This window comes from Hemiscyllium ocellatum, chromosome 45, assembly GCF_020745735.1.
Source record: "Hemiscyllium ocellatum isolate sHemOce1 chromosome 45, sHemOce1.pat.X.cur, whole genome shotgun sequence".
Classification (NCBI taxonomy): Eukaryota; Metazoa; Chordata; class Chondrichthyes; order Orectolobiformes; family Hemiscylliidae; genus Hemiscyllium; species Hemiscyllium ocellatum.
In genome coordinates this window covers 2262498-2287340 of record NC_083445.1, presented here as the reverse complement: position 1 = coordinate 2287340, position 24843 = coordinate 2262498, and the positions used below count along the sequence as shown (strand labels likewise).

The window sequence follows — 24843 nt, the reverse complement described above, 5'->3', positions numbered from 1 at the left end:
GGATAGATCCCAACAGGTGAAAATGTGTTGCTGGTTAAAGCACAGCAGGTTAGGCAGCATCCAAGGAATAGGAAATTTGACGTTTCGGGCATAAGCCCTTCATCAGGAATGAGGAGAGTGTGCCAAGCAGGCTAAGATAAAAGGTAGGGAGGAGGGGCGATGGAGATGTGATAGGTGGAAGGAGGTCAAGGTGAGGGTGATAGGCTGCAGTGGGGTGGGAGCGGAGAGGTTAGGAAGAAGATTGCAGGTTAGGAGGGCGGTGCTGAGTTGAGGGAACCGACTGAGCCAAGGTGGGGGGAGGGGAAATGAGGAAACTGGAGAAATCTGAGTTCATCCCTTGTGGTTGGAGGGTTCCCAGGCGGAAGATGAGGCGCTCCTCCTCCAGCCGTCGTGTTGTTATGTTCTGCCGGTGGAGGAGTCCAAGGACCTGCATGTCCTCGGTGGAGTGGGAGGGAGAGTTAAAGTGTTGAGCCACGGGGTGGTTGGGTTGGTTGGTCTGGGCATCCCTGAGGTGTTCGCTGAAGCGTTCCGCAAGTAAGCGGCCCGTCTCCCCAATGTAGAGGAGGCCACATCGGGTGCAGCGGATGCAATAGATGATGTGTGTGGAGGTACAGGTGAACTTGTGGCGGATATGGAAGGATCCCTTGGGGCCTTGGAGGGAAGTGAGTGTGGAGGTGTGGGCGCAAGTTTTACATTTCCTGCGGTTGCAGGGGAAGGTGCCAGGAGTGGAGGTTGGGTTGGTGGGGGGTGTGGACCTGACGAGGGAGTCACGAAGGGAGTGGTCTTTGCGGAACGCTGATAGGGGAGGGGAGGGGAGGGAAATATATCCCTGGTGGTGGGGTCCGTTTGGAGGTGGCGGAAATGACGGCGGATGATACGTTGTATACGGAGGTTGGTGGGGTGGTAGGTGAGAACCAGTGGGGTTTTGTCTTAGTGGCGGTTGGAGGAGCGGGGCTCAAGGGCGGAGGAGCGGGAAGTGGAGGAGATATGGTGGAGGGCATCGTCGATCACGTTTGGGGGGAATCTGCGGTCCTTGAAGAAGGAGGCCATCTGGGCTGTGCGGTGTTGGAACTGGTCCTCCTGGGAGCAGATGTGGCGGAGACGAAGGAATTGGGAATATGGAATGGCGTTTTTACAGGGGGCAGGGTGGGAGGAGGTGTAGTCCAGGTAGCTGTGGGAATCAGTCAGTTTATAGTAGATGTCTGCGTTGAGTCGGTCGCCCGAGATAGAAATGGAAAGGTCTAGGAAGGGGAGGGAGGAGTCTGAGACAGTCCAGGTGAATTTGAGGTCGGGATGGAAGGTGTTAGTAAAGTTGATGAACTGTTCAACCTCCTCGTGGGAGCACAAGGCAGCGCCGATACAGTCATTGATGTAGCGGAGGAAAAGGTGGGGGGTGGTGCCAGTGTAGTTGCGGAAGATGGACTGTTCCACATATCCTACGAAGAGACAGGCATAGCTGGGGCCCATGCGGGTGCCCATGGCAACTCCTTTAGTTTGGAGGAAGTGGGAGGATTGAAAAGAGAAGTTATTCAGGGTGAGGACCAGTTCAGTCAGTCGAAGGAGGGTGTCGGTGGAAAGGTACTGGTTGGTGCGGCGGGAAAGGAAGAAGCGGAGGGCTTTGAGTCCTTTGTGATGGGGGATGGAGGTGTACAGGGACTGGATGTCCATCGTGAAAATAAGGCGTTGGGGACCGGGGAAGCGAAAATCCTGGAGGAGGTGGAGGCGTGGGTGGTGTCCCGAACGTAGGTGGGGAGTTCTTGGACTAAAGGGGACAGAACCATGTCAAGGTATGTGGAGATGAGTTCGGTGGGGCAGGAGCAGGCTGAGACAATGGGTCAGCCGGGGTATTCAGGTTTGTGGATTTTGGGCAGGAGGTAGAAATGGGCGGTGCGGGGTTGTGGGACTATGAGGTTGGAGGCGGTGGATGGGAGATCCCCTGAGGTGATGAGGTTATGGATGGTCTGGGAGATGATGGTTTGGTGGTGGGAGGTGGGGTCGAGGTCGAGGGGGCGATAAGAGGAGGTGTCCGCGAGCTGGCGCTTGGCCTCAGCGGTATAAAGGTCGGTGCGCCAAACTACTACCGCGCCTCCCTTGTCTGCTGGTTTGATGGTGAGGTTGGGGTTGGAGCGGAGGGAGTGGAGGGCTGCACGTTCTGAGGGTGAGAGGTTGGAGTGGGTGAGAGGGGTGGACAGGTTGAGTCGGTTAATGTCGCGGCGGCAGTTGGCTATAAGTAGATCGAGGGCGGGTAAGAGGCCAGCACGAGGTGTCAACAGGACCTGGGGATTTATCTACTTTAATATTTTTTAGGATGCACAACAGTTCTGCCTTTTTAATAGTAGCTTGGCTTAGAAATTTGCCACTCTCTTCCCTGTGATCATCCTGCACCAATTCTTTCCCTTTGGTGAATACCAACACAACGACCTCTTCTGGCTCCACACATTGCTTCCCTCCCTTATCCTTTAGTGAGCTAACCCTTTCCTTGGTTGCTCTCTTGCTTTTTATACATATATAAAAAGCCTTGGGATTCTTCTGAATCCTGTTTGCTATCAACTTTTCAAGATCTCTTTTATCCCTTCTAATTTCTTGCTTAAGTTCTTTCCTACTTTCCTTATATACTTCAAGGGTTTCGTCAGTTCCTATCTTCCTAGACCTCATGTTGTTTCGTTTTTCTTTTCCTTTTTGACCAAGGTCATAACAGCCCTGGTTATCCAAGGTTCATGTAACTTTCCAATATCTATCCTTCATCCTCATAGGAAGGTGCTGCTCATGAACTCTTATCAACTGCAGTTTGAAATACTCCCACATGCCCAATGTGGATTTACCCTCAAACAGCTAATGATTCTCCAACACCGTAATTGACAATGCCTTCAGCTGTGTCTGACCTATCTTCTGCACTTTGTCCTCACCCATTTTCTTTCCTCCCACAACAGCAACAGGGTCCCTGGGTCCTCAGCTATCACCCACCAGCATCCAAATCCAAAGGATTATTAGCCATGATTTCTGTCACATCCAGGGGGATGCTACCACCAGCCACATTCCTCTCCTTCCCGTTAGCTTCCATAGGGACCATTTTCACCAGGACATCTTGGTAAGCTCTTCCTCACTCCCAACAGCTCCCCACGCCCCCATAACACCTTCCATTGCAATCCTAGAACGTGCAACATCTGCCCATTTACTTTCTTCCTTCTCACTACCCAGGTGAAGAAGTGCCTTATGTGCACTTCACTCAATCAAGACTATTGTATTCGCTGCTCACAATGTGGTCTGCAGTAAATGGGGAGACAAATGTAGACTAGGCAAACGCTTTGCAGAACATCTAAATTCTCTCTGCAAAAATGACCCTGAGCTTACATTGTCCTGCCATTTCAACACACCACTGTGTTCCCTAGCCAACATCTCTGTCTTGGGCTTGCTGCAGTGCTCCAGTGAAGCTCCTCAAAAGCTGGAAGAACAGCATCACATTTTCTGCTTGGGGACCCTGCAGCCTCTGGACTCAATATTTAGTTCAATAATTTTAGGGCCTGAGCATCTTCTCCCGTGTCCTCACCTAACCCCCACACACCAGACTTTGTCATCACATCTAATAGTCAGCCACTAATAGTAGCCATTAGCAGCAATTCATTCTCTCAGGCTGACCTTTACTCCTTCCTTTTTCTGCCCAACTGTTTTTCTCTCTCTCTGGATTTTCCATCTCCAGTTATCATTTACTCCTCATCCTACCCCATCTTCAGTATATAATCTTTCTTTTGCTGCTAATATCAGTTCTGAAGGAGGTCACTGGATCCAAAATGTTCACTCTTCTTTTCTCTACAGATGATGTCAGACCTGCTGAGTTTCTCCAACAATTTCTGTTTTGTTTCTGATTTCCAGCATTCATAGTTCTTTGTTTTTTTTGACTGTAGTTACTTTTTTTTGGTCTTCATTCTTTTTTGAGTGGCTGGGATATAGATTTCTGAAACATTGACAATTGCTGTGAAAGTCAGTCGACCACATTATCCATTAGCTCATTCTTGCTAAAAAATTATCAGAATCTACTGTATTATCTAGTTAACAGCAGTCAACATTCTTTTGATCTTCTGCTTGATCCTTTAACGGTGAGAAAATGACACTCCAGTGGGCAGAAACTTATTACATTGTGGAACTCATTCCCTACGTCAGGCTGTTAATTAAATTTAAATGATGGGGATTCAAGTTAAATTCTTTTAATGGCTGAGAAACTGCTCAAAGGGGAGGAAACATTTAATATTTTACATTTGAGGAGTTATGGAGTGGGGGTGCAGGGAAGTAATGAGTGAGACACCTTTAGCGCTAAATCATGGAATTTTTACAGGCCATTCAACCCACACTGATCCTCAGACCTAGATCCATCCCCATATCTTATTCTTGTAACCCTGCATTTTCCGTGGCATTTCCACCTATCCTGCACATCCTAGACACAACAGTCAATTTACCCTGGCCATTCCACTAACCTGCACATCTTTGGACTATGGGAGGAAATTGGAGCACCTGGGCGAAACCCATGCAGAGAACATACAAACTCCACACAGACAGTCATTGAAACTGGAATTGAACCTGGCTCCCTGGTGCTGTGGAGTAATAGAGCTAAGTCTCATGGAACTGATTCCTGAGATGAGTGGGGTGTTATATTGTGAAGAAAGGTGGGTTAGGCTGCCCGTGTCTGTTGGGAGATTTTAGTTTAGAAGAATGAGACCCAATGTTACCAAAACATCCAGGATCTTGACGGCAGTTACTTGGTGTCTGGAACCCTCTGAAAAGTCTCCAAATCTGACCTAAAGTTGGATATATTGACTCATTTATATGAATAGTTAGTCAGGAATTGTTAAAGTATTGTTAATTGCTAAAATTCCTTGTTAACAATAAAACCGATCCCCATTCACTCACATGGACACCCTGCCTCACCCAAATGGATTGTCAACCACTTTGCATTGACATCTGACCTATGGACAATCATGCCAAAGCCCACTCCAAACATTGAACTCTTACCATCCCCCACCTAAACCGCCCTATACTCATCCAGCCTGACCCTCCCAACTATGAACACTAGAGTCCACCCAAAACCTGACCCACTTTACCCTTTCTCACTCTTACCTGGCCCACTCACTCAGCATTCTGGCCCCTCACCCACTTTGCAATCCCCATCCTCCTGACAATCTAAACCCTCACCTTCCTTGCACCTGTACCTGCACACACACCTGACCTCTGCTTACTGACCTGGCACTCCATCCCACCACCAAACTGTCACCCTACCTCCCTGACCAGCCCACCAACACTCTGTCCACCAGCTGTCAGCAGGCTTTAGGATGTCCAAAATGTGTTCACTTACTAGAATACAGCAACTATTTCTGAGAGGGGTTGGTGGACTGGTTTCTGAGATGCTGCTGCCTCATGGATTATTGATTTGATGGGCATTCTGACCCAGATCTGAAAATTTGCTCAGTACTTAGAACTCATCACAGTAATATACAAATTAGGAGTAAGAGTAAGCCGCTTAACCCTTCAAGCCTCTTCTACCATTAATTAAGATCATGGCTAATCCAGAAGGATTCTCATCTTTAATTTCCCATCTACAATAGCCACTGAGAAAAAATGGCTTTCCTAATCTCCATTTTAAAAGATTATTCTTATTCTTATACGGTGTCCCCTAGTTTTAGCCTTTCCTGAAACACCCTCTCAGAAATCAGCTGCAAATGTGTTGCTGGTCAAAGCACAGCAGGCCAGGCAGCATCTCAGGAATAGAGAATTCGACGTTTCGAGCATAAGCCCTTCATCAGGAATAAGAGAGAGAGAGCCAAGCAGGCTAAGATAAAAGGTAGGGAGGAGGGACTAGGGGGAGGTGCGATGGAGGTGGGATAGGTGGAAGGAGGTCAAGGTGAGGGTGATAGGCCGGAGTGGGGTGGGGGCGGAGAGGTCAGGAAGAGGATTGCAGGTTAGGAGGGCGGTGCTGAGTTGAGGGAACCGACTGAGACAAGGTGGGGGGAGGGGAAATGAGGAAGCTGGAGAAATCTGAATTCATACCTTGTGGTTGGAGGGTTCCCAGGCGGAAGATGAGGCGCTCCTCCTCCAGCCGTCGTGTAATTGTGTTCTGCCGGTGGAGGAGTCCAAGGACCTGCATGTCCTCGGTGGAGTGGGAGGGGGAGTTAAAGTGTTGAGCCACGGGGTGATTGGGTTGGTTGGTTCGGGTGGCCCGGAGGTGTTCTCTCCAATATAGAGGAGGCCACATCGGGTGCAGCGGATGCAATAGATGATGTGTGTGGAGGTACAGGTGAACTTGTGGCGGATATGGAAGGATCCCTTGGGGCCTTGGAGGGAAGTGAGTGTGGAGGTGTGGGCGCATGTTTTACATTTCCTGCGGTTGCAGGGGAAGGTGCCGGGGGTGGAGGTTGGGTTGGTGGGGGGTGTGGATCTGACAAGGGAGTCACGAAGGGAGTGGTCCTTGCGGAACGCTGATAGGGGAGGGGAGGGAAATATATCCTTGGTGGTGGGGTCCGTTTGGAGGTGGCGGAAATGGCGGCGGATGATACGTTGTATGCGCAGGTTGGTGGGGTGGTAGGTGAGAACCAGTGGGGTTCTGTCTTGGTGGCGGTTGGAGGAGCGGGGCTCAAGGGCGGAGGAGCGGGAAGTGGAGGAGATGCGGTGGAGGACATCGTCGATCACGTCTGGGGGGAATCTGCGGTCCTTGAAGAAGGAGGCCATCTGGGCTGTGCGGTGTTGGAATTGGTCCTCCTGGGAGCAGATGCGGCGTTTAGACGAAGGAATTGGGAATATGGGATGGCGTTTTTACAGGGGGCAGGGTGGGAGGAGGTGTAGTCCAGGCTCAGAAATCAACCTGTCAAGTCCCCTCAAGATACATTTCATTTAAAGTAAAATCTCCCAATCCTGAAACTTCCAAAGGGTAAAGAATCATAAGATACATCTAACCTACTATTTGATAAATTTTGCCTGCTTTATACACCTAGAGACCGCCTGGGATCGTTTCAGTACATTGAAGGCGACAGTTAAATGCAACCTGTTGTTGGTTTTATAGGTGTCCAGTTTATATGCCAGCAGAATCAGGTCCCTGGAGCAGGAGAGGTTTTAATTTTCAGACATAAAACATGAATAAACCAATATGATTTCAATATGAAAATACCATTGCAAAGATTAATGGAGTTGAAACGAACAAAATTGACTTCAGTTGTGAAAGGGCGGTTCCGTCGGTCAGCTCAGCAGGGTCCTTTGGGGAGACGTTAGGCTCGAGCGGAAACTTCGAATAAACCGAGAGCGGGAAGGCGGGAAAACCGAGAGAGAAAATTCACAACACCCGGTAAAAACACCCGGAGAGAGGGGACAGAGAGATAAAAACACCCGGAGAGGGGGGACAGAGAGATAAAAACACCCGGAGAGGGGGGACAGGGAGATAAAAACACCCGGAGAGGGGGGACAGGGAGATAAAAACACCCGGAGAGAGGGGAGAGAGAGATAAAAACATCCGGAGAGGGGGGAGAGAGAGATAAAAACACCCGGAGAGAGGGGACAGGGAGATAAAAACACCCGGAGAGGGGGGACAGGGAGATAAAAACATCCGGAGAGGGGGGGACAGGGAGATAAAAACACCCGGAGAGGGGGGACAGGGAGATAAAAACACCCGGAGAGAGGGGACAGGGAGATAAAAACACCCGGAGAGGGGGGACAGGGAGATAAAAACACCCGGAGAGAGGGGACAGAGAGATAAAAACACCCGGAGAGAGGGGACAGGGAGATAAAAACACCCGGAGAGAGGGGAGAGAGAGAGAAATAAAAACACCCAGAGAGGAGAGTGTGAGATAAAAACACCCGGAGAGAGGGGACAGGGAGATAAAAACACCCGGAGAGGGGGGACAGGGAGATAAAAACACCCGGAGAGAGGGGACAGAGAGATAAAAACACCCGGAGAGAGGGGACAGAGAGATAAAAACACCCGGAGAGAGGGGACAGGGAGATAAAAACACCCGGAGAGGGGGGACAGGGAGATAAAAACATCCGGAGAGGGGGGACAGGGAGATAAAAACATCCGGAGAGGGGGGACAGGGAGATAAAAACATCCGGAGAGAGGGGACAGGGAGATAAAAACACCCGGAGAGAGGGGACAGGGAGATAAAAACACCCGGAGAGAGGGGAGAGAGAGAGAAATAAAAACACCCGGAGAGGGGGGACAGGGAGATAAAAACACCCGGAGAGGGGGGACAGGGAGATAAAAACATCCGGAGAGGGGGGACAGGGAGATAAAAACATCCGGAGAGGGGGGACAGGGAGATAAAAACATCCGGAGAGAGGGGACAGGGAGATAAAAACATCCGGAGAGGGGGGACAGGGAGATAAAAACACCCGGAGAGGGGGGACAGGGAGATAAAAACACCCGGAGAGAGGGGACAGGGAGATAAAAACACCCGGAGAGAGGGGACAGGGAGATAAAAACACCCGGAGAGAGGGGACAGGGAGATAAAAACACCCGGAGAGAGGGGAGAGAGAGAGAAATAAAAACACCCAGAGAGGAGAGTGTGAGATAAAACACCCGGAGTGGAGAGAGAGAAATAAAAATACCCGGAGGGGAAAGAGAGAGAGAGGTAAAAACACCCGGACAGGGGGGAGAGAGATAAAAAAAACACCTGGAGAGGAGAGAGAGAGGGAGATAAAAACACTCGGCGAAGGGAGAGAGAGAGATAAAAATACCTGGAGATGAGAGAGAGAGAGACAAAGATAATGACACTCAGAGGAGAGAGAGATAGAGATAGAGATAAAAACACCCGGAATGGAGAGCGAGACAGAGATAAAAATACCCGGAGTCGTGAGAGAGACAGAAATTAAAATACCTGGCGTGGGGAGAGAGATAAAAACACTTGGAGAGGAGTGTTAGAGAGAAAAACACCAGAAGAAGAGCGCAAAGAGGAGAAATTACAGCACCTGGAGAGGAGAGAAAAAGTGAAATGAGAAAAAGCTCAGGGAGGAGAGATAAAAACAACTGAGACAGAGAGAAAGAATGAGGAATATTCAATGTGAGAGATAAACCCCTGTACAGAAGAGAGGAAAAACAAAAATGGTGGGAACAAGTGAATTCGGACAAGAGTGAGATAGAAAACTTGAGCATCCCCTTCAAAAATCGGTCATTAACTTAAATTATCTCCTCTCTTATTCCCTCGGATTGTAACACTTGATATCTGAGTGACTGCACATCTTTTCATTGAATGATGGAACAAGAAATTAAAGTGTACATTTTCTGTTTTTCTTACCGCTTATAGAGATGGAGGCCCAGATGCAAGAATTTAAAGCGTTAGCTGGAGAAATGTCGATTATCCTCTCAGGCTCTCATGGGGAAGTGCTGTTGCAGAAAGCCATGATGAATAAAGCAAAAACTTTGAATAGGTACCTGGAATTTGAAAGATCAGTGAAGCAACTGCTTACAGGTAAGATGTGACAATTCAGAAATTGGGTGAATGAGCATACATTTGTAAAATTGGCATAGATGATTTAAACAGACATTGCAAACTGACATTGCTGTGATGATATGAATGGCAATTATAGTCAAGATAAAAACATAATAATCTGAGGAAATTCAACAAGTCTGGCAGCATCTGGAGAGAAAATCAATTATTGTTTTGAGTGCAAAGTGACTCTGGAGACTAGCATGTTTCAAATAATAGTTTTGGACTTGACACAGAAACTACTTCTCTCTCTCCTTATGCTGCCTAGTGTGCTGAGCTTCTCCAGCATTTCCTGCTTTTAGTTCAGATTTCCAGCGTCCGCAGTATTTTACCATTATTCCAGCACTAGAGATACTGTGAGGGTAGCACACCGACAATCTGTGGTGTCTGAACGAGAAACTACACTAACGGTTCTGTGAAGTCAAACCATCTTGTGCAGAATTCATAATCGTACCTTGAAAATGAAATCCTGAGTACAGGTCAATTAAAAAAAAGACATTAATCGAATCTTTATTGCTGAGCAAACGTATACTGCATAGTGTGTCTACCTTTGCTGATTGTTTCAAATTCAATTTTATTTCGAAGTAACCTAATGGGTTTGCAGTGAATGATTTGTGCTACTTTAAAATTAGTTTTGAATCAACTCCCTGTTGCTTGAAAATGTTAATGGCTAGAAATCACAAGCTTTTGAAAACATCTGTGTCTAATACAGGATCTTTGAGAATTACATGATGTTGATTTCAGAAATACAACAGACACGGGAGAAGGTGGCACTGAAAGTTATAGAGATTGGAGAAGAACAGCAGAAAAGCTTTCTGGAGGTGCAGAAGATTCAGGAACAGTGGAAAAATAGTCAACAGCAGTACATTCAGAAAGAAGCAGAATTAAAATATCCTTTGCTACTGAAATTTATTTTAAATGCTACTTAGATTAGAGAGGAATGGGCTTTGCAAGTGATTCATAGAGTCATAGAGATGTACAGCATGAAAACAGACCCTTCAGTCCAACACGTCCATGCCGACCAGATATCCCAACCCAATCTAGTCCCACTGCCAACACCTGGCCCATATCCCTCCAAACCTTGCTATTCAAATGCCTCTTAAATTAGATTTAGATTACTTACAGTGTGGAAACAGGCCCTTCGGCCCAACAAGTCCACACCGACCCGCCGAAGCGACAACCCACTCATACCCCTACATATACCCCTTACCTGACACTACGGACAATTTAGCATGGCCAATTCACCTGACCCGCACATCTTTGGACTGTGGGAGGAAACCGGAGCACCCGGAGGAAACCCACGCAGACACGGGGAGAACGTGCAAACTCCACACAGTCAGTCACCTGAGGCGGGAATTGAACCCAGGTCCCTGGCGCTGTGAGGCAGCAGTGCTAGCCACCGTGCCGCAGTAATGTTGCAATTGTACCAGCCTCTACCACTTCCTCTGGTAGCTCATTCCATACGCGTACCACCCTCTGTGTGAAAAAGCGGCCCCTTAAATTTTTTTTATATCTTTCTCTCTCACCCTAAACCTATGTCCTCTAGTTCTGGACTCCCACATCCCAGTGAAAAGACTTTGTCTTTTTATCCTTTCCATCCCCCTCATGATTTTGTAAACCTCTATAAGGTCACACCTCCGCCTCTGACATTCCAGGGAAAACAGTCCTAGCCTATTCAACCTCTCCCTGTAGCTCAAATCCTCCAACTCTGGCAACATCCTTGTAAAGCTTTTCTGAACCTTTCAAGTTTCACAACATCTTTCTGATAGGAAAGAGACCAGAATTGTATGCAATATTCCAACAGTAGCCTAACCAATGTCCTTGTTCTAACAATGTTCTACAATTTTCATTGTTGAAATGGGAATTGATAGTTGGCACGTTATGTGATTCAACCAAAAAGTGTACAGTTATAGTGATATTGAGTTTGAGGATATGTCTTACACCACGTGCAATATATTTTTTGGAAACAATTGTGATACAAAGATAGATAATTTTTTTATTGCACAGCTTTGTGCCTGCTTCATTTGAATTAATTAATTGTATACACATATGGAAAGTGCAATTTGGCTGCTTATATTATTGTAAATCTAAGCATGTGGTTAATATTATCTCAACATTTTTTAAAAATGTCTATGGTTTGAAGGTTTTTAGAAATCATAGAATCCCTACAGTATGGAAACAGGTCCTTCAGCCCAACTAGTCCACACCAACCCTCCGAAGAGTAACCCAGCCAAACCCATTACCCTACCCTTTATTTACTCTTGACCAATGCACCTAACCTATGCATTCCTGAACACTATAAGCAATTTTAACATGGCTAATTCACCTAACCTGCACATCTTTGGAATATGGGGGGAATCCAGAGCATCCGGTGGAAACCCACGCAGACATGGGGAGAATATGCAAACTCCGCACAGACAGTCACCCGAGGCTGGGATGAAACCCGGGTTCCTGGCGCTGTGAGGCAGCAGTGTGAACCACTGAGACACCGACGAAGATCAGTTCGAGAAAAGAATTACGTCACATCCAGAGGAATGGAAACAGCCAGTTCCAGTGTTAGCGTAAATCTTCAAAATGAATCGTACTCCAAACACAATATTTTTATTTCACTTAAAGTTTAAGATGTTAGAATTTTCCATCGTATAGAAAAAACGTCAGATAATGAGTTTATAACTTGCCCATCCTTCAACCTATTTGTAAATTCAAAATGATCTCTGTTTTAATTTCTGGTAGTATTTTCCACAGTCTCAAAACCCTTGATGTAAAAATACTTCTGTCAGTCAGAAACTCATATTTGATCTTAAACATACCTTTCCTGGTCCATGACTCCCCCAAAACTCTAAAAGCTCTGTGTCATCCTTTTAATCTTTAATTTATCCCCTAAAGTCCCTAGCACTAATAAAAACAGCAGTAAATTTTCATACTTGTATTCACATTTGCATTTTGTCACAGCAGACAATGGATTAGATTGGCTTTGCTAGTGAATAAGAAGAGTTGTTCTTTTCAGTTAGAAAATGCCTTTGAAATTAACCAAAGAACCCTTTAAGTATATTGAGCAATATCCCTGTACTTATAGATGTTTTTAATCAAACTATTTGAGCTTGTGATGAAAATTGAGGATGCGAGGGAGCCAGAAATGAAGGAATACTGAGGTCTTATGAGAGATGTAGGCTTGGCCGAGATTACAGAGATTATGATGGTGTGGTCATGGAAGGAGATGAATTGGAAACGGACAGTTTGCCAGAGGAGGTTGAATCTATACCAAGCATCTAATGACAAGTAAATGGAAGTTGGTGGAAGCTTGGAGAGAGTCAGAAGTGTTCGGAAAATCTTACACTTATTGAAGATGAACAATTGGAGTCAAGCAATTGAATAATCAAATGAGTAACTGGCTCCAATTTAGTAACCAGTCACCATTCAGTGACAATGCCAGGGTAAGTGACTGGTATTCATTCTGCTCAGTGTTCAGGGTCAGTGACTGACCCTCACACTCTGACCATTCCCAGGTCAGTGACTGACCCTTACTCTCTGACCACTCCCAGGGTCACATACTGACCCTCACTCTCTAACCACTCCCAGGGTCACACACTGACCTTCACACTGACATTCCCAGGGTCTCACACCGACCCCCATTCTCTGAATACTTTCAGGGTCACACACTGACCTTCACACTAACATTCCCAGGGTCACACACTGACCCTCACTTTCTTATGTTGCCTTAAGATAATTTAGAGTTATCAGAGGGCTTGCTAGAAATTATATATGCTCAAGATTTGTGCGAAGATTTGTAGCTCGGGTGCTCGTTGTTGTGGTTCTGTTCGCCGAGCTGGAAGTTTTTGTTGCAAACATTTCGTCCCCTGGCTAGGAGACATCTTCAGTGCTCTGGAGCCTCCTGCGAAGCGCTTCTTTGATGTTTCTTCCTGTATTTATAGTGGTCTGTCCTTGCCGCTTCCGGGTGTCAGTTTCAGCTATCCGCTGTAGTGGTTGGTATATTGGGTCCAGGTCGATGTGTTTGTTGATGGAGTTTGTGGATGAATGCCATGCCTCTAGGAATTCCCTGGCTGTTCTCTGTCCGGCTTGCCCTATGGTAATAGTGTTTTCCCAGTCGAATTCATGTTGCTTGTTGTCTGAGTGTGTGGCTACTAGGGATAGCTGGTCGTGTCGTTTCGTGGCTAGTTGATGTTCATGTATGCGGATTGTTAGCTGTCTTCTAGGAAGACAGCTAACAATCCGCATACATGAACATCAACTAGCCACGAAACGACACGACCAGCTATCCCTAGTAGTCACACACTCAGACAACAAGCAACATGAATTCGACTGGGAAAACACTATTACCATAGGGCAAGCCGGACAGAGAACAGCCAGGGAATTCCTAGAGGCATGGCATTCATCCACAAACTCCATCAACAAACACATCGACCTGGACCCAATATACCAACCACTACAGCGGATAGCTGAAACTGACACCCGGAAGCGGCAAGGACAGACCACTATAAATACCGGAAGAAACATCAAAGAAGCGCTTCACAGGAGGCTCCAGAGCACTGAAGATGTCTCCTAGCCAGGGGACGAAACGTTTGCAACAAAAACTTCCAGCTCGGCGAACAGAACCATTATATATGCTGAATCCATTCTCTGCAAATAGAACATGCGGAGGATTTGCTTATTTTTAAAAATCTTATGTAATTAACCTGTTCAGAGTTATTTTTACACACCTCTGGAGCAAGTGGGACTTGAACCTGGACTCCTCGGCTCAGAGGCAGGGACACTTTCATATGCATCACAAGAAAATTAAGACTGTTGGGCTGAGAAACAACCAATTAGGTAGTAAGTCTTCAGAGATATTAGACACTTCCAGATTATTGGGACTTGAACCCAGGCTGCCTGGCTCATAGGTAGGAATACTACCAATGCACCACCTTTTTTTTTCAAACCTTTTGTATTTTCAGAATGCTATTTCACACAACTTTTCCCACTACCAAATCAGCTAAATCAAAATGATGTTGGCAGGAAATAACGCCTCTTTATAAGATTAGTTGTTTTTAATTAACCTGTTCAACAATGTAATAAAGAGACCACTGAAGCAGATAGGATTGAATATGGGCCTCCTAGTTCAGAGGTAAAGACATTATTACTGCATCACAAGAGTCCTGTTGCATCTTTTTAGATGGTTTCCAGGTCAACCTGCTTAGTTATGTTATTGCATACCTCTGGAGCAGGTGGAACTTGAACCCAGGCCTCCTGGGTCAGAGATAATGATACTACTGCTGCATCACAAGCATTCTTATTACACCTTCTTAAATTAGACAAAAACATGGGAGATACCTGTTACCTGGTGTGTTCTGTGATAAAGCTTCGACGAATCCATCAGCACACTTGTCTCTTTCAGTATAAATTGTGTTTTCTTTGACATTTGGTCTACTTGAAATTGTCCATGAGTGCAAGACAAAAAGCTTCAGCAGCATACCCGGCTTTTTTCAGCAATCCTCAAGCACTGTGCTATAAACAACTTTGCTTTATTAAACTCGTTGCTGGAGATTAACGTTTAAAATGTTTGTTGCAGAATGGAGTAACTTCACTTGGACATGGAAGTAAATATTATCCACTACAGGTTGTTGCTCAAAACATTTTGGTATTTGCATTGAATATGTTAGTGGTGTGTCATTGTTCTGATAAGCTATCATTCAAAATCAGTTTGTTGCATATTGCTGCTCTGAGTAATTTGTGCCTATTTAAGTCATTGTAATATAAATGTAATTCTCAAGTGCTTTACAGATTTTGATGTTGCTTGAAGCATCATGTGAATCCATTGTCTCAATTTTACCTTCACCTTTGTGGAACATTTTGTACATGTGCATTGTTATAATAACCAATTATATACTACTCCTTTTCTTAACAAACAAAAGTCACAATGTTACAGCAAGATCTGGAGGAGCTTGAAAGGACTGAAAAAGAAATAACCAAAATAGAAGAAGAGGTAGCTGAAGACACAACAGTAATTATTCCTTCTACCAAGTAAGTTTTGAAGTAATGCATAAGTTTATTTAAAATAGTCATGTTTTGTTACACTGAATCTGTACGTAGAAAATCAAATGCTTGAATTCTCAGGATATTTCTTGGCATAGATGAATTCGCTCCATCGCAATTTGGAAAAATTATCCTCCAACATTTAAGACATCTGGATGGGTATATGAATATGAAGGGTTTAGAAGGATACGAGCCAAATGAGACTAGATTAGGTGAGGATATCTGGTGACCATGGATGAGTTGGACCTAAGTGTCTATTTCCGTACTGTACATCTGAGTCTATGACTTCTGTGCAGCTGATAAGGTAAAAAGCTACTTGCTCTTAAATCATTCACTATGATTGTGGGTCATAGAAACTGATGGCAGAAATGTAGAATTATTTGCTAGTGTGAGGAGATGATACTGTACTGGCATTATCACTGGACTAGCAATTCAGAGACTCAGACTAGCGCTCTAGAGACATGGGTTCAAGTCCCACCATGGCACATGTGAAATTTAAATTAATGAAAGTCTGATATTTTTTAAAAAGAAAAATTAGTCTAATGCAACCATGTACCTATTGTTGATTGTTGTAAAAACCTGTTAGGCTCACTAATGTCTTGTAAGGGAAAGAAATTTGTTGTCCTTGCCTAATCTGGTCTGCATGTAATTCCAGACCCACAGCAATGGGGTTAACTGGCCTCTGAAATGGCTTTGGCAAGCCAGTGAGTCCAAGCGGAAATTGGGCATGGGCAATAAATGTTGGTCCAGGGAACAACGGTACATCTGATGCTTGGAAAACAAAACCGATCCAGGAGAAAAGCCTATTTTGCTAACCTTGCTGTTATGAGATAATACATTTTCTCCTATTCCTCTGTGAGAAAGCGACTAGCCTGGATTGAGTGCACTCCGATCCTAGAACTAGCTGACGAGAGTAATTGCAGATGTCTTTAACCCCTCCTTACTATGTAAGGTTCCCACTTGCTTCAAGAAGACCACTGTTGTCCCAGTACCAAAGAAAAATTAAGGTGATGTGCCTTAATGATTACCGCCCACTGGTTCTGACATCCATCATTATGAAGTGCTTTGCGAGGTTAATAATGGTACACATCACCTCCAGCCTCCCAGATTGCCTTGATCCATTTCAATTCGCCTCTTGTCACAATAAGTTCTTGGCAGATGCCATCTCCCTGGCCCTACACTCACCCTGGAACATCTGGATAACAAGGAAATTTACGTCAGACTCCTATTTATTGACTAGCTTCCCCTCCAGCACCATAGCTCCAACAAAAGTCTTCTCCAAACTCTTGAGACCTAGGACTGTGCTCCACCCCACCCCCCCACCCCCACCCTTTGCAACTGGATTATTGACTCCCTGACCTGCTGGCCCCAATTGGTAAGGTTAGGTGACAACACTACCTTCACAATAATCCATTAAGTCAGTGCCCCGCAAGAATGTATACTCAGCCCCTTACGATACTCCTTATATGCTTATGACTGTGTGGTCAGATTCAGCTCTAACTCCATTTACAAATTTGCTGACGATACCACTGTAGTGGGTCACAGTCGTACAGCATGGAAACTGACCCTTCAATCCAATTTGTCCATACCGGCCAAGTTTCCCAAACTAAGCTAGATCCACGTGCCTGCGTTTAGCCCATATCCCTGTAAATCTTTTACTATTCATGTACCTGTCCAAATGTCTTAAATGTTGTTATTGTACCTGCATCTATTGCTTCGTCTGGCAAACCATTCCATATGTGAACCACCCTCTGTTTGAAAAAGTTACCCCTCAAATCCTTTTTAAATTTGTCGTCTCTCACCTTAAAAAAAATTTCTTTTAGTTTTGAACTCCCCTACCCAACGGAAAAGTCCTTTTCTGTTCACCTTATCTGTGTCCCTCAGATTTTATAAACATCTATAAGGTCACCCCCTCAACCTCTGACGCTCCAGGGGAAAAAGTCCCAGCCTATCTAGCCTCTCCTTATAACGCAAAACTTTCAGGATCTCAAATGATGAGACTGAGTGCAGGAAGCAGATAGATAGCTTCGTGGCATGGTGTAAAGGCAACAATCTCTCCTTCAATGTCAGCAAAAATGAAGGAGTTGGTATTCTTCAGGAAGTGGAGCGGAGAACACATCTCTGTTTGAATCAGTGGCACTGAGGTAGAGGTAGTCACAAGCTTCAAGTTCCTAGGAGTAAATATTGCCAACAATCTAACCGGGGCGGCACGGTGGCACAGTGGTTAGCACTGCTGCCTCACAGCGCCTGAGACCCGGGTTCATTTCCCGACTCAGGCGACTGACTGTGTGGAGTTTGCACGTTCTCCCCGTGTCTGCGTGGGTTTCCTCCGGGTGCTCTGGTTTTCCCCCACAGTCCAAAGATGTGCGGGTCAGGTGAATTGGCCATGCTAAATTGCCCGTAGTGTTAGGTAAGGGGTAAATGTAAGGGTATAGGTGAGTTGCGCTTCGGCGGGTCGGTGTGGACTTGTTGGGCCGAAGGGCCTGTTTCCACACTGTAAGTAATCTAATCTAATCTAACCTGGTCCATCCACATTGACACTACGTCAAAAAAAAGTGTACCAAAGCCTCTACTTCCTTTAGAGGGCTAAGGAAATTTGGCATGTTCACAATAACTCCTACCAGTTTTTATGGATGCACCATAGAAGATGGTGCATCCAATCTGGAAGCATCACAGCTTGGTTTGACAACTGCTCTGCCCAAGACTGCAAGAAATTACAAAGAGTTGTGAACGCAGCCTAGTTCATCATGAAAACCAGCCTTCCTCCACTGACTCAGTCTACAAAAGCAGCCAACAAAATCAGGGTCCTCCCTCCTCAGTTATACTCTTTCACTCCCTTTCCATTGGACAGCAGATGCAAAAGTTGAAAAACATGTATCAACATATTTGCGAACAGTTTCTTCCCCATTGTTATCAAACTTATGACTGACCTCTCATAGGTTTGATCTTTCTCTGCACCTGCTCTGTAGCTGTAACACTATATTCTGTATTCTGGTCTATTTCCCTGACATACTTATGTAAGTCATGATTTGTTTGGTTAGTATGGAAAGCAGTACTCTTCACTGTATCATGGTACCTGTGACAATAACAAATCAAATCAAGATATAACATGTTATAAAGTATACTGCCTCATTCCTCAACTGAGTTGCTCTCATTTAAATTGTTTTGTCAATTAGCATCATGTCATGACTTGTGTAAATTGGTTCTATTCAAATATGATTTCATGCAGGTACTTGGCTCACATTTTCCATAAGGTCACGAAGATCATTTGGGACTATGACAGCGATCCATCTCTTGTGAAAGGTGGTATCCTTTGATTTTTGACTTTGAAATTAAAGCAGAGAAAACGCAAATATCTTTAGTACTAGAGATAGATGAATCAGCTAATATTATCATGCTTTTCAGGAATGTAAAGACTGTTGAATCTCATTTTATAAAGCCTCTGAAAGTATGATGTGTAAGGAATCTTGAATTCAATAAAGTAAAATGCTGTGACGGAAAAGCATTTGGCACAAAAGTGAGAGAGTTTCTTGGAGTTAGCTGAGTTATAGAAACATGGTTTGAATGGTCAGTCTTAAGTCAGTTCCCTGGCTCCTTTTCACATGTTGACTGTCTCTGTCCACCTGCCTCAGCTCCCTAATACCCTAATATGCTTATCTTAAAAAAAATTGTCTGATTTAAAATTGTTAAGTAACATCTGTTTTTAGATATTTCTCCCATAATTTGTTTCTTTATCTCGCTCCTGAGTGTTAAGGTTGTCAATTCTTAGGTTCCTTCATTAGTAGTAACGTTTATTTTTCTAATCAGTTATGCACCTTTGGAGCAGGTGGGGCTTGAACTCGGGTCTCTTGGTTCAGGAGTAGGATCACTATCTCTGCATCTCAACAGAGCTCTAACTGGAAGGCTATGGTAGTGCAAAGGCACTGCTGGACTTTGAACTCATGATGCCCCGTTTACTAGACAGGTGTTTTAAGTGACTAAGATGCAGTGCCACTTTTGGTTAATCTATTATCTCAACATTATTTTAAAACATCTGTTTGCATTACTTACTATGCCACCAATTTTCCGCATTGGCAAATGAGAATTACTGGTTCTCTGTTAGTATAGTAAATAGTTGAAATCACAGTCCAGATCCCTGTGGGACACCTTTAGACACTTCCTTTATTTTTGAGTACATGTTCTTTATCTCTACTACCTTCTGTCTGACCAATCTGTTCATCATGTCAGTAATTTGCCTCTAATCCGTAATGTTAATTTTAACTAACATTCTCTTTCCTGGAGACTTAGCAAATGACTTCTGGAAGTGCATGTGACTTGTATTCTGTCCACTGCTTTGGTTACACTCTCTCTCAATTCATTTTAATACCTGCTTATTAAAGACCATTGTTTGTCCGTTTGGTCAACTCAGACTAGTGCTTGGTTGCTTTGTCCTTAATTATAGATTCCAGTAGCTTCCCTGTAACAAATGCTAAATAAACAGGTCTATAATTTCCTGGTTTCTCTTTTTGTGGAGGAAATGTGGGAATTTACTTTAAATTGAATGCAAAAATGCCAGCAAAGGAATAAAAATGTAAAATAATTCTGACAAACCGGCTGTCTTGTCTGCTGAAACCTTTGCTACTTTATTTCCAATCATGGATGATTAATTGAATTTAACTACTTCAGTCTTAGTGGAAATACAAGATTGATATGAGACTATTTGAAAGAAGTGAGTAGTGTCACATCAGTGAAAAGCAGTAGTTCATAATGATGGGAAAAGAATCACCAGTGTCACAAAAACAATTTGATCTGTTATTAAAAGTGAAAATGCTGAAAATCATGTAGTTAGATTGAGCCAAGGCATTTAAAATTATCTGTTTAGTTGGAGGTAGTAGAAATTGAGATGGATTGTAATAAACAGAATGCATCAAGCGATGTTGTGTTTAACCCACAAACCACCTTTTATTAAACTCTGTCCAAGTAGAAGAGAATGGTCTGTTATTTGTTGAGATTGTTTTGTTTGCACTGGTTTCCTTAACTATTTATGTCAGTTCATTTTGGGACAGATATAGCACATCCCATTAATATAGACTCTACCAAGCACTCTGAGAGTTTCATCTGTGATTATCTGTGGAACCTGTTGAGCACGGATTGGTAAATTGTTCTCTGAGCAAGTATGGAGACAGGTGAACTGTTCATTTTGAATTGCTGTTTTTATACATCTAACATTTTTGAAGTAATGGCTTCAATCTAGAAAAATGTAATTTTGGAAGTCTTACTGGTGGACTCATGAGTGTGCGGTGTTTGACAAAATATAGACTAATCCCCCGAGTGACTTGCATGTGGCAACATGTGCAGTGCTTTTTGTAATGATATTGCTGAAACTGGAAATTCGTACCTTTTGAGAACTTGCAACATAAACCTGTGTGCCACCACTCCATATCATAGAATACTGTAAAATTATATTTTTTTTGCAAAATAAGTCTATGTTTATGTGAACTTTTACAAAAACATTTAAATGATTGGTCCATTTGTTTTGACTAGCATTGATTCATGAGTCCAGTCTACTGCGCACTTGAATCTCATTCTTGATTTGTTTTGGATAAATATTATCTGTTCTTTAGTAATGTTGTAGATTAGTAAACATCAAATGATCATATTAGGTTTTACTCCTTTTAAAAACTGATTGGCTGGCTTCCTGAAAATTGTGTGCAGCAAATTAAAAAATACTGGATGCAGTACACTAGAAGTGTGCATGTCTGATTTCAGAACTATAAGCAGCCATGGCTCATATTGAGGCTCTGCTACTTGTCTCTCAGGGTGTGATAGTTGCAACTGTATCCCCCTTTTCCTAAGCTGGTTTCTATGCTTACCTCAGTTATATTTTTCAGTTCTAATAAAGTGGTTTGTTCCCTTAATAATTGTGGGAATAATCTTTTGCTTCTCTGGACTTCAATTTGACAACTGTAGGCAACCAATGTTTGTTGAACAGTTGGAACCTTGCATCAGCAAAGAAGACTGGAATTGGTGTGTTCTACCAAGGTGCAAACTTTTCACCTGTGATTGAGATGCTGCCCCTTAAATTTTACTGCAATTATATCAATAACAGTCATTATTAAATAGACAATAGGTGCAGGAGTAGGCCATTCAGCCCTTTGAGCCTGCACCGCCATTCAATATGATCATGGCTGATCATTCCTAATCATTATCCGCTCCCTGCCTTATCTCCATAACCCTTGATTCCACTCTCTTTGAGAGCTCTAACCAACCCTTTCTTAAATGAATCCAGAGACTGGGCCTCCACTGTCCTCTGGGGCAGAGCATTCCACACAGCCACCACTCTCTGGGTGAAGAAGTTTCTCCTCATAGAGGAGAATAAGGTAATAACTTCCTATTTGGCACGGTGGCTCAGTGGTTAGCACTGCTGCCTCACAGCACCAGGGTCCCAGGTTCGACTCCAGCCTTGGGTGACTGTCTGTGTGGAGTTTGCACATTCTCCCCATGTCTGCGTGGGTTTCCTCCCACAGTCCAAAGATGTGCAGGTCAGGTGAATTGGCCATGCTAAATTGCCCATACTGTTAGGTCAGAGGGAAATGGGTCTGGGTGGGTTGTTCTTCGGAGGGTCGGTGTGGACTGGTTGGGTCGAAGGGCCTGTTCCCACATTGTAGGGAATCTAATCTATTAGAATGTCACAATCTGTTCAACCATCAGCTAGATTGGTACATAAACTAACTTGATTATTTCATAACAGGAACAGCTGCAAATTGCTAAGAAAACCTATCCATTCCAATCTAATCTAAAATATTTAGCTATACAAAGGAAAGCAGGTATAACCATTACATGAAGTTGTCTAAAATGGGACTATACTGCTAACTGCAAGTGCTTGAGTCATAACTACATCAGTCAGTAGTAATCTTTCAGCCCATGACAAAATACAGTCCATGTACCTCCAGCTGCTGTACCTACTGAATTCAGCTTAGCCTGCATGTTTTGTTCCAAGAATTGAAAACCAGTAAATGCAAACATATTTCTTGAGAGGCCAGGCAATTGCTCAAATAGAAGCTGGCAAAAAAGAGAGACTCATGAGGCAGGTATGAAAAAGTTATAACTGGAGTGTAATGGGAGGCAGATAACAGTTAAAGCTTTAAAAACACAAGGGTCTTAAACAGTGAAGTAAACATTTCCACACAGCAACTATTATAATCGAATTGTATACAGGTTTAATTCTCTCACCCACATTTCTGTTACTTGCCACGACTATGCAATAGGCATATATTGTCACAATTAAAGTACTCCAATCTCCCATCCTCTGATAGCACATTAATATTTAACCCTGACTACAGTGTTACACAGAAAACGCTACATTACTATTTAATAAAGTGGGAGAGATGTAAAATTACATGGCAGCAGTATTCCAAAGTGTATTAAAAATTTACGTATTTTTGATAGAATTTCAATTGCATTTCTATTCAATAGTTCTTTGAAATGCAATTTAAAACAATGTTCTTTAGTTAAATCTGAGAAGGTTAACTTGTGTTATAACACTTTCTTTACAGTAGAGTTGCTGGGGCAGTGCAATTTGTTGCATATGTAGACTTCCAGTAAATAAATATTTGATCAATTACATTTATTATCAAAGTTAAAGTTATAGGAACAAAAGGAGAGACACAAAACTTGTTAATGGACTACAAACAAAGTAATAATGAATTGTTGCTTTTCAGTTTAGGGAGAAGTATATAGTGGCTTTAGGGTTTGGTTCTAGGACCATTATTTTTCTTGATAGTAGTGACTTGGACTTGATTATATGGAACATAATTTCAAAGATTGCAGATGATGGAAAACTTGGAAATGTAGTAAATGATAAGACTTCTGGAGGAAACGAACTGGTCAAATGTGTATACATAAGGCAAATTAAATTGTACAGACACAATTAACTTATATTTAGCCATTTTTTCATGAAATATTACAATTCAGGATATAAATACCAGTTTCATTTAGCAAAGATTCTCCACTAAGAGTTATGTCCTGAGACTGACCTCATACTGAAGGCAGTTAAAGGTGGAGAGTAATAGTATTAAAATGCAAGATGGTACAATCTGCCAGAGATTCTTAATGAGCAATGGACAAGTTCTTAGCCTTGTCTGATTATTCAGAAGATGCATTTTGCATCTTGGGTGAGAAACCTTGAAATTAATAGAAAATTGGGTGTTTGTATAATTGATTTGGTATTGTTACACTTTTACAGGGTGAACGATTCATTTGATATCAAATATTAAAAATGTATTCTTTGATTTTATGTTTTACTTTACTCGACGGCTTCTTGGCAATAGGCTATTTGAACCAATCAGTCCTTATTGGTAATTTTTGCTAACTTCATTAATTGAAAAATGTTTCGGTGATACAATGCACGGAATTGCAACTTGCCAAGCTTCTTCAACAGGGCTACACAAATTTACAACTTGTATCATCTAGAAGAATAACAGAAATAGATGCATGGAGACATCACAGCCTACATCACCTACTGTTCTGGCTTGGAGCTATCTTCCTGCTTTTTGAAATACTGCATTGCATGCAATGTCCACTTCAGTGCAGCTTTCTGGAACTTACACTCTAATAGCACTGTGCATGTCTTGATTACATGGACTGCAGTTATTCAAGAAGGTAGGAGCTTGACACTATCTCTAGGACAATTAGAGGTGAGCAGTAAATGTTCTTCCCAATCATGCTCATGTCACATGAAAAACAACATTCAGAAAGCATAGTAGTTTTATATTGTCCATGTATTAAATGACACCAGGTACTGTTGCATCATCTATCCTAATTAAGTACATACTGCATTTTGTGCTGCACTTGAACTTCCTTTGGCCTCATTTGTCTGTCAGCATAACTATTCATTTCTTCCTCATATCTTTATCTTGTCTCCCTTTAAATGCATCTATCCTATCCATTCCACTACTCATAGTAGTAAGTTACACGTTCTGACCACTCCCTGGATAAAGAATGTTCTTCTGAACTCCCTATAGGCTTTCCCACTGATATTGAATTTTGCTCTTCCTTATCTATACCAGTGTTTCTCAACCTTTCCGTATTTAATGCCCCCTTCTTATCATTGAAATCATGCAACACCCCCAAATCACCAAAGTCTGTTTTTGCACATATACCTGCAATACGCTGCAGTGCTGGAAACGGAATTTTTTGTAAAATATGTTTTATATACAACAAAAAATAAATTATAATTTATTACTGTTCTTACTGTCCACCTACTTTTTGCTCACTGTAGAAAATTTAGTCTGTGATAGCAAAATAATCAATGTGATCCTTGTGATTCATGTTGTCTTGCTAAATCAGATACATCTGGTTCAATTTTTGTCAAAAG

At 43.3% G+C, this 24843-nt stretch overlaps 1 protein-coding gene across 1 annotated transcript; it reads left to right on the top strand.

The window, feature by feature from the left end:
- Positions 1–7232: 7232 nt before the first annotated feature.
- Positions 7233–22886, top strand: spc24 (SPC24 component of NDC80 kinetochore complex). The gene is made up of 6 exons (XM_060855216.1): positions 7233–7324; positions 9276–9440; positions 10203–10348; positions 15373–15476; positions 18718–18794; positions 20519–22886. Exons 2-6 carry the CDS (start codon positions 9278–9280, stop codon positions 20623–20625), a joined length of 597 nt encoding a protein of 198 aa, XP_060711199.1. The 5' UTR covers positions 7233–7324; positions 9276–9277; the 3' UTR covers positions 20626–22886.
- The last annotated feature ends 1957 nt before the right edge of the window (positions 22887–24843 follow it).

What these genes read in the sequence shown, in the direction of transcription:
- spc24 (XM_060855216.1), top strand. Translation starts at nt 9,278, where the DNA reads ATGGAGGCCCAGATGCAAGAATTTAAAGCGTTAGCTGGAGAAATGTCG. An exon ending in AGTGAAGCAACTGCTTACAG is followed by an intron (nt 9,441 to 10,202) that starts GTAAGATGTGAC and finishes TGTTGATTTCAG; the next exon opens with AAATACAACAGACACGGGAG. An exon ending in GTAATTATTCCTTCTACCAA is followed by an intron (nt 15,477 to 18,717) that starts GTAAGTTTTGAA and finishes GATTTCATGCAG; the next exon opens with GTACTTGGCTCACATTTTCC.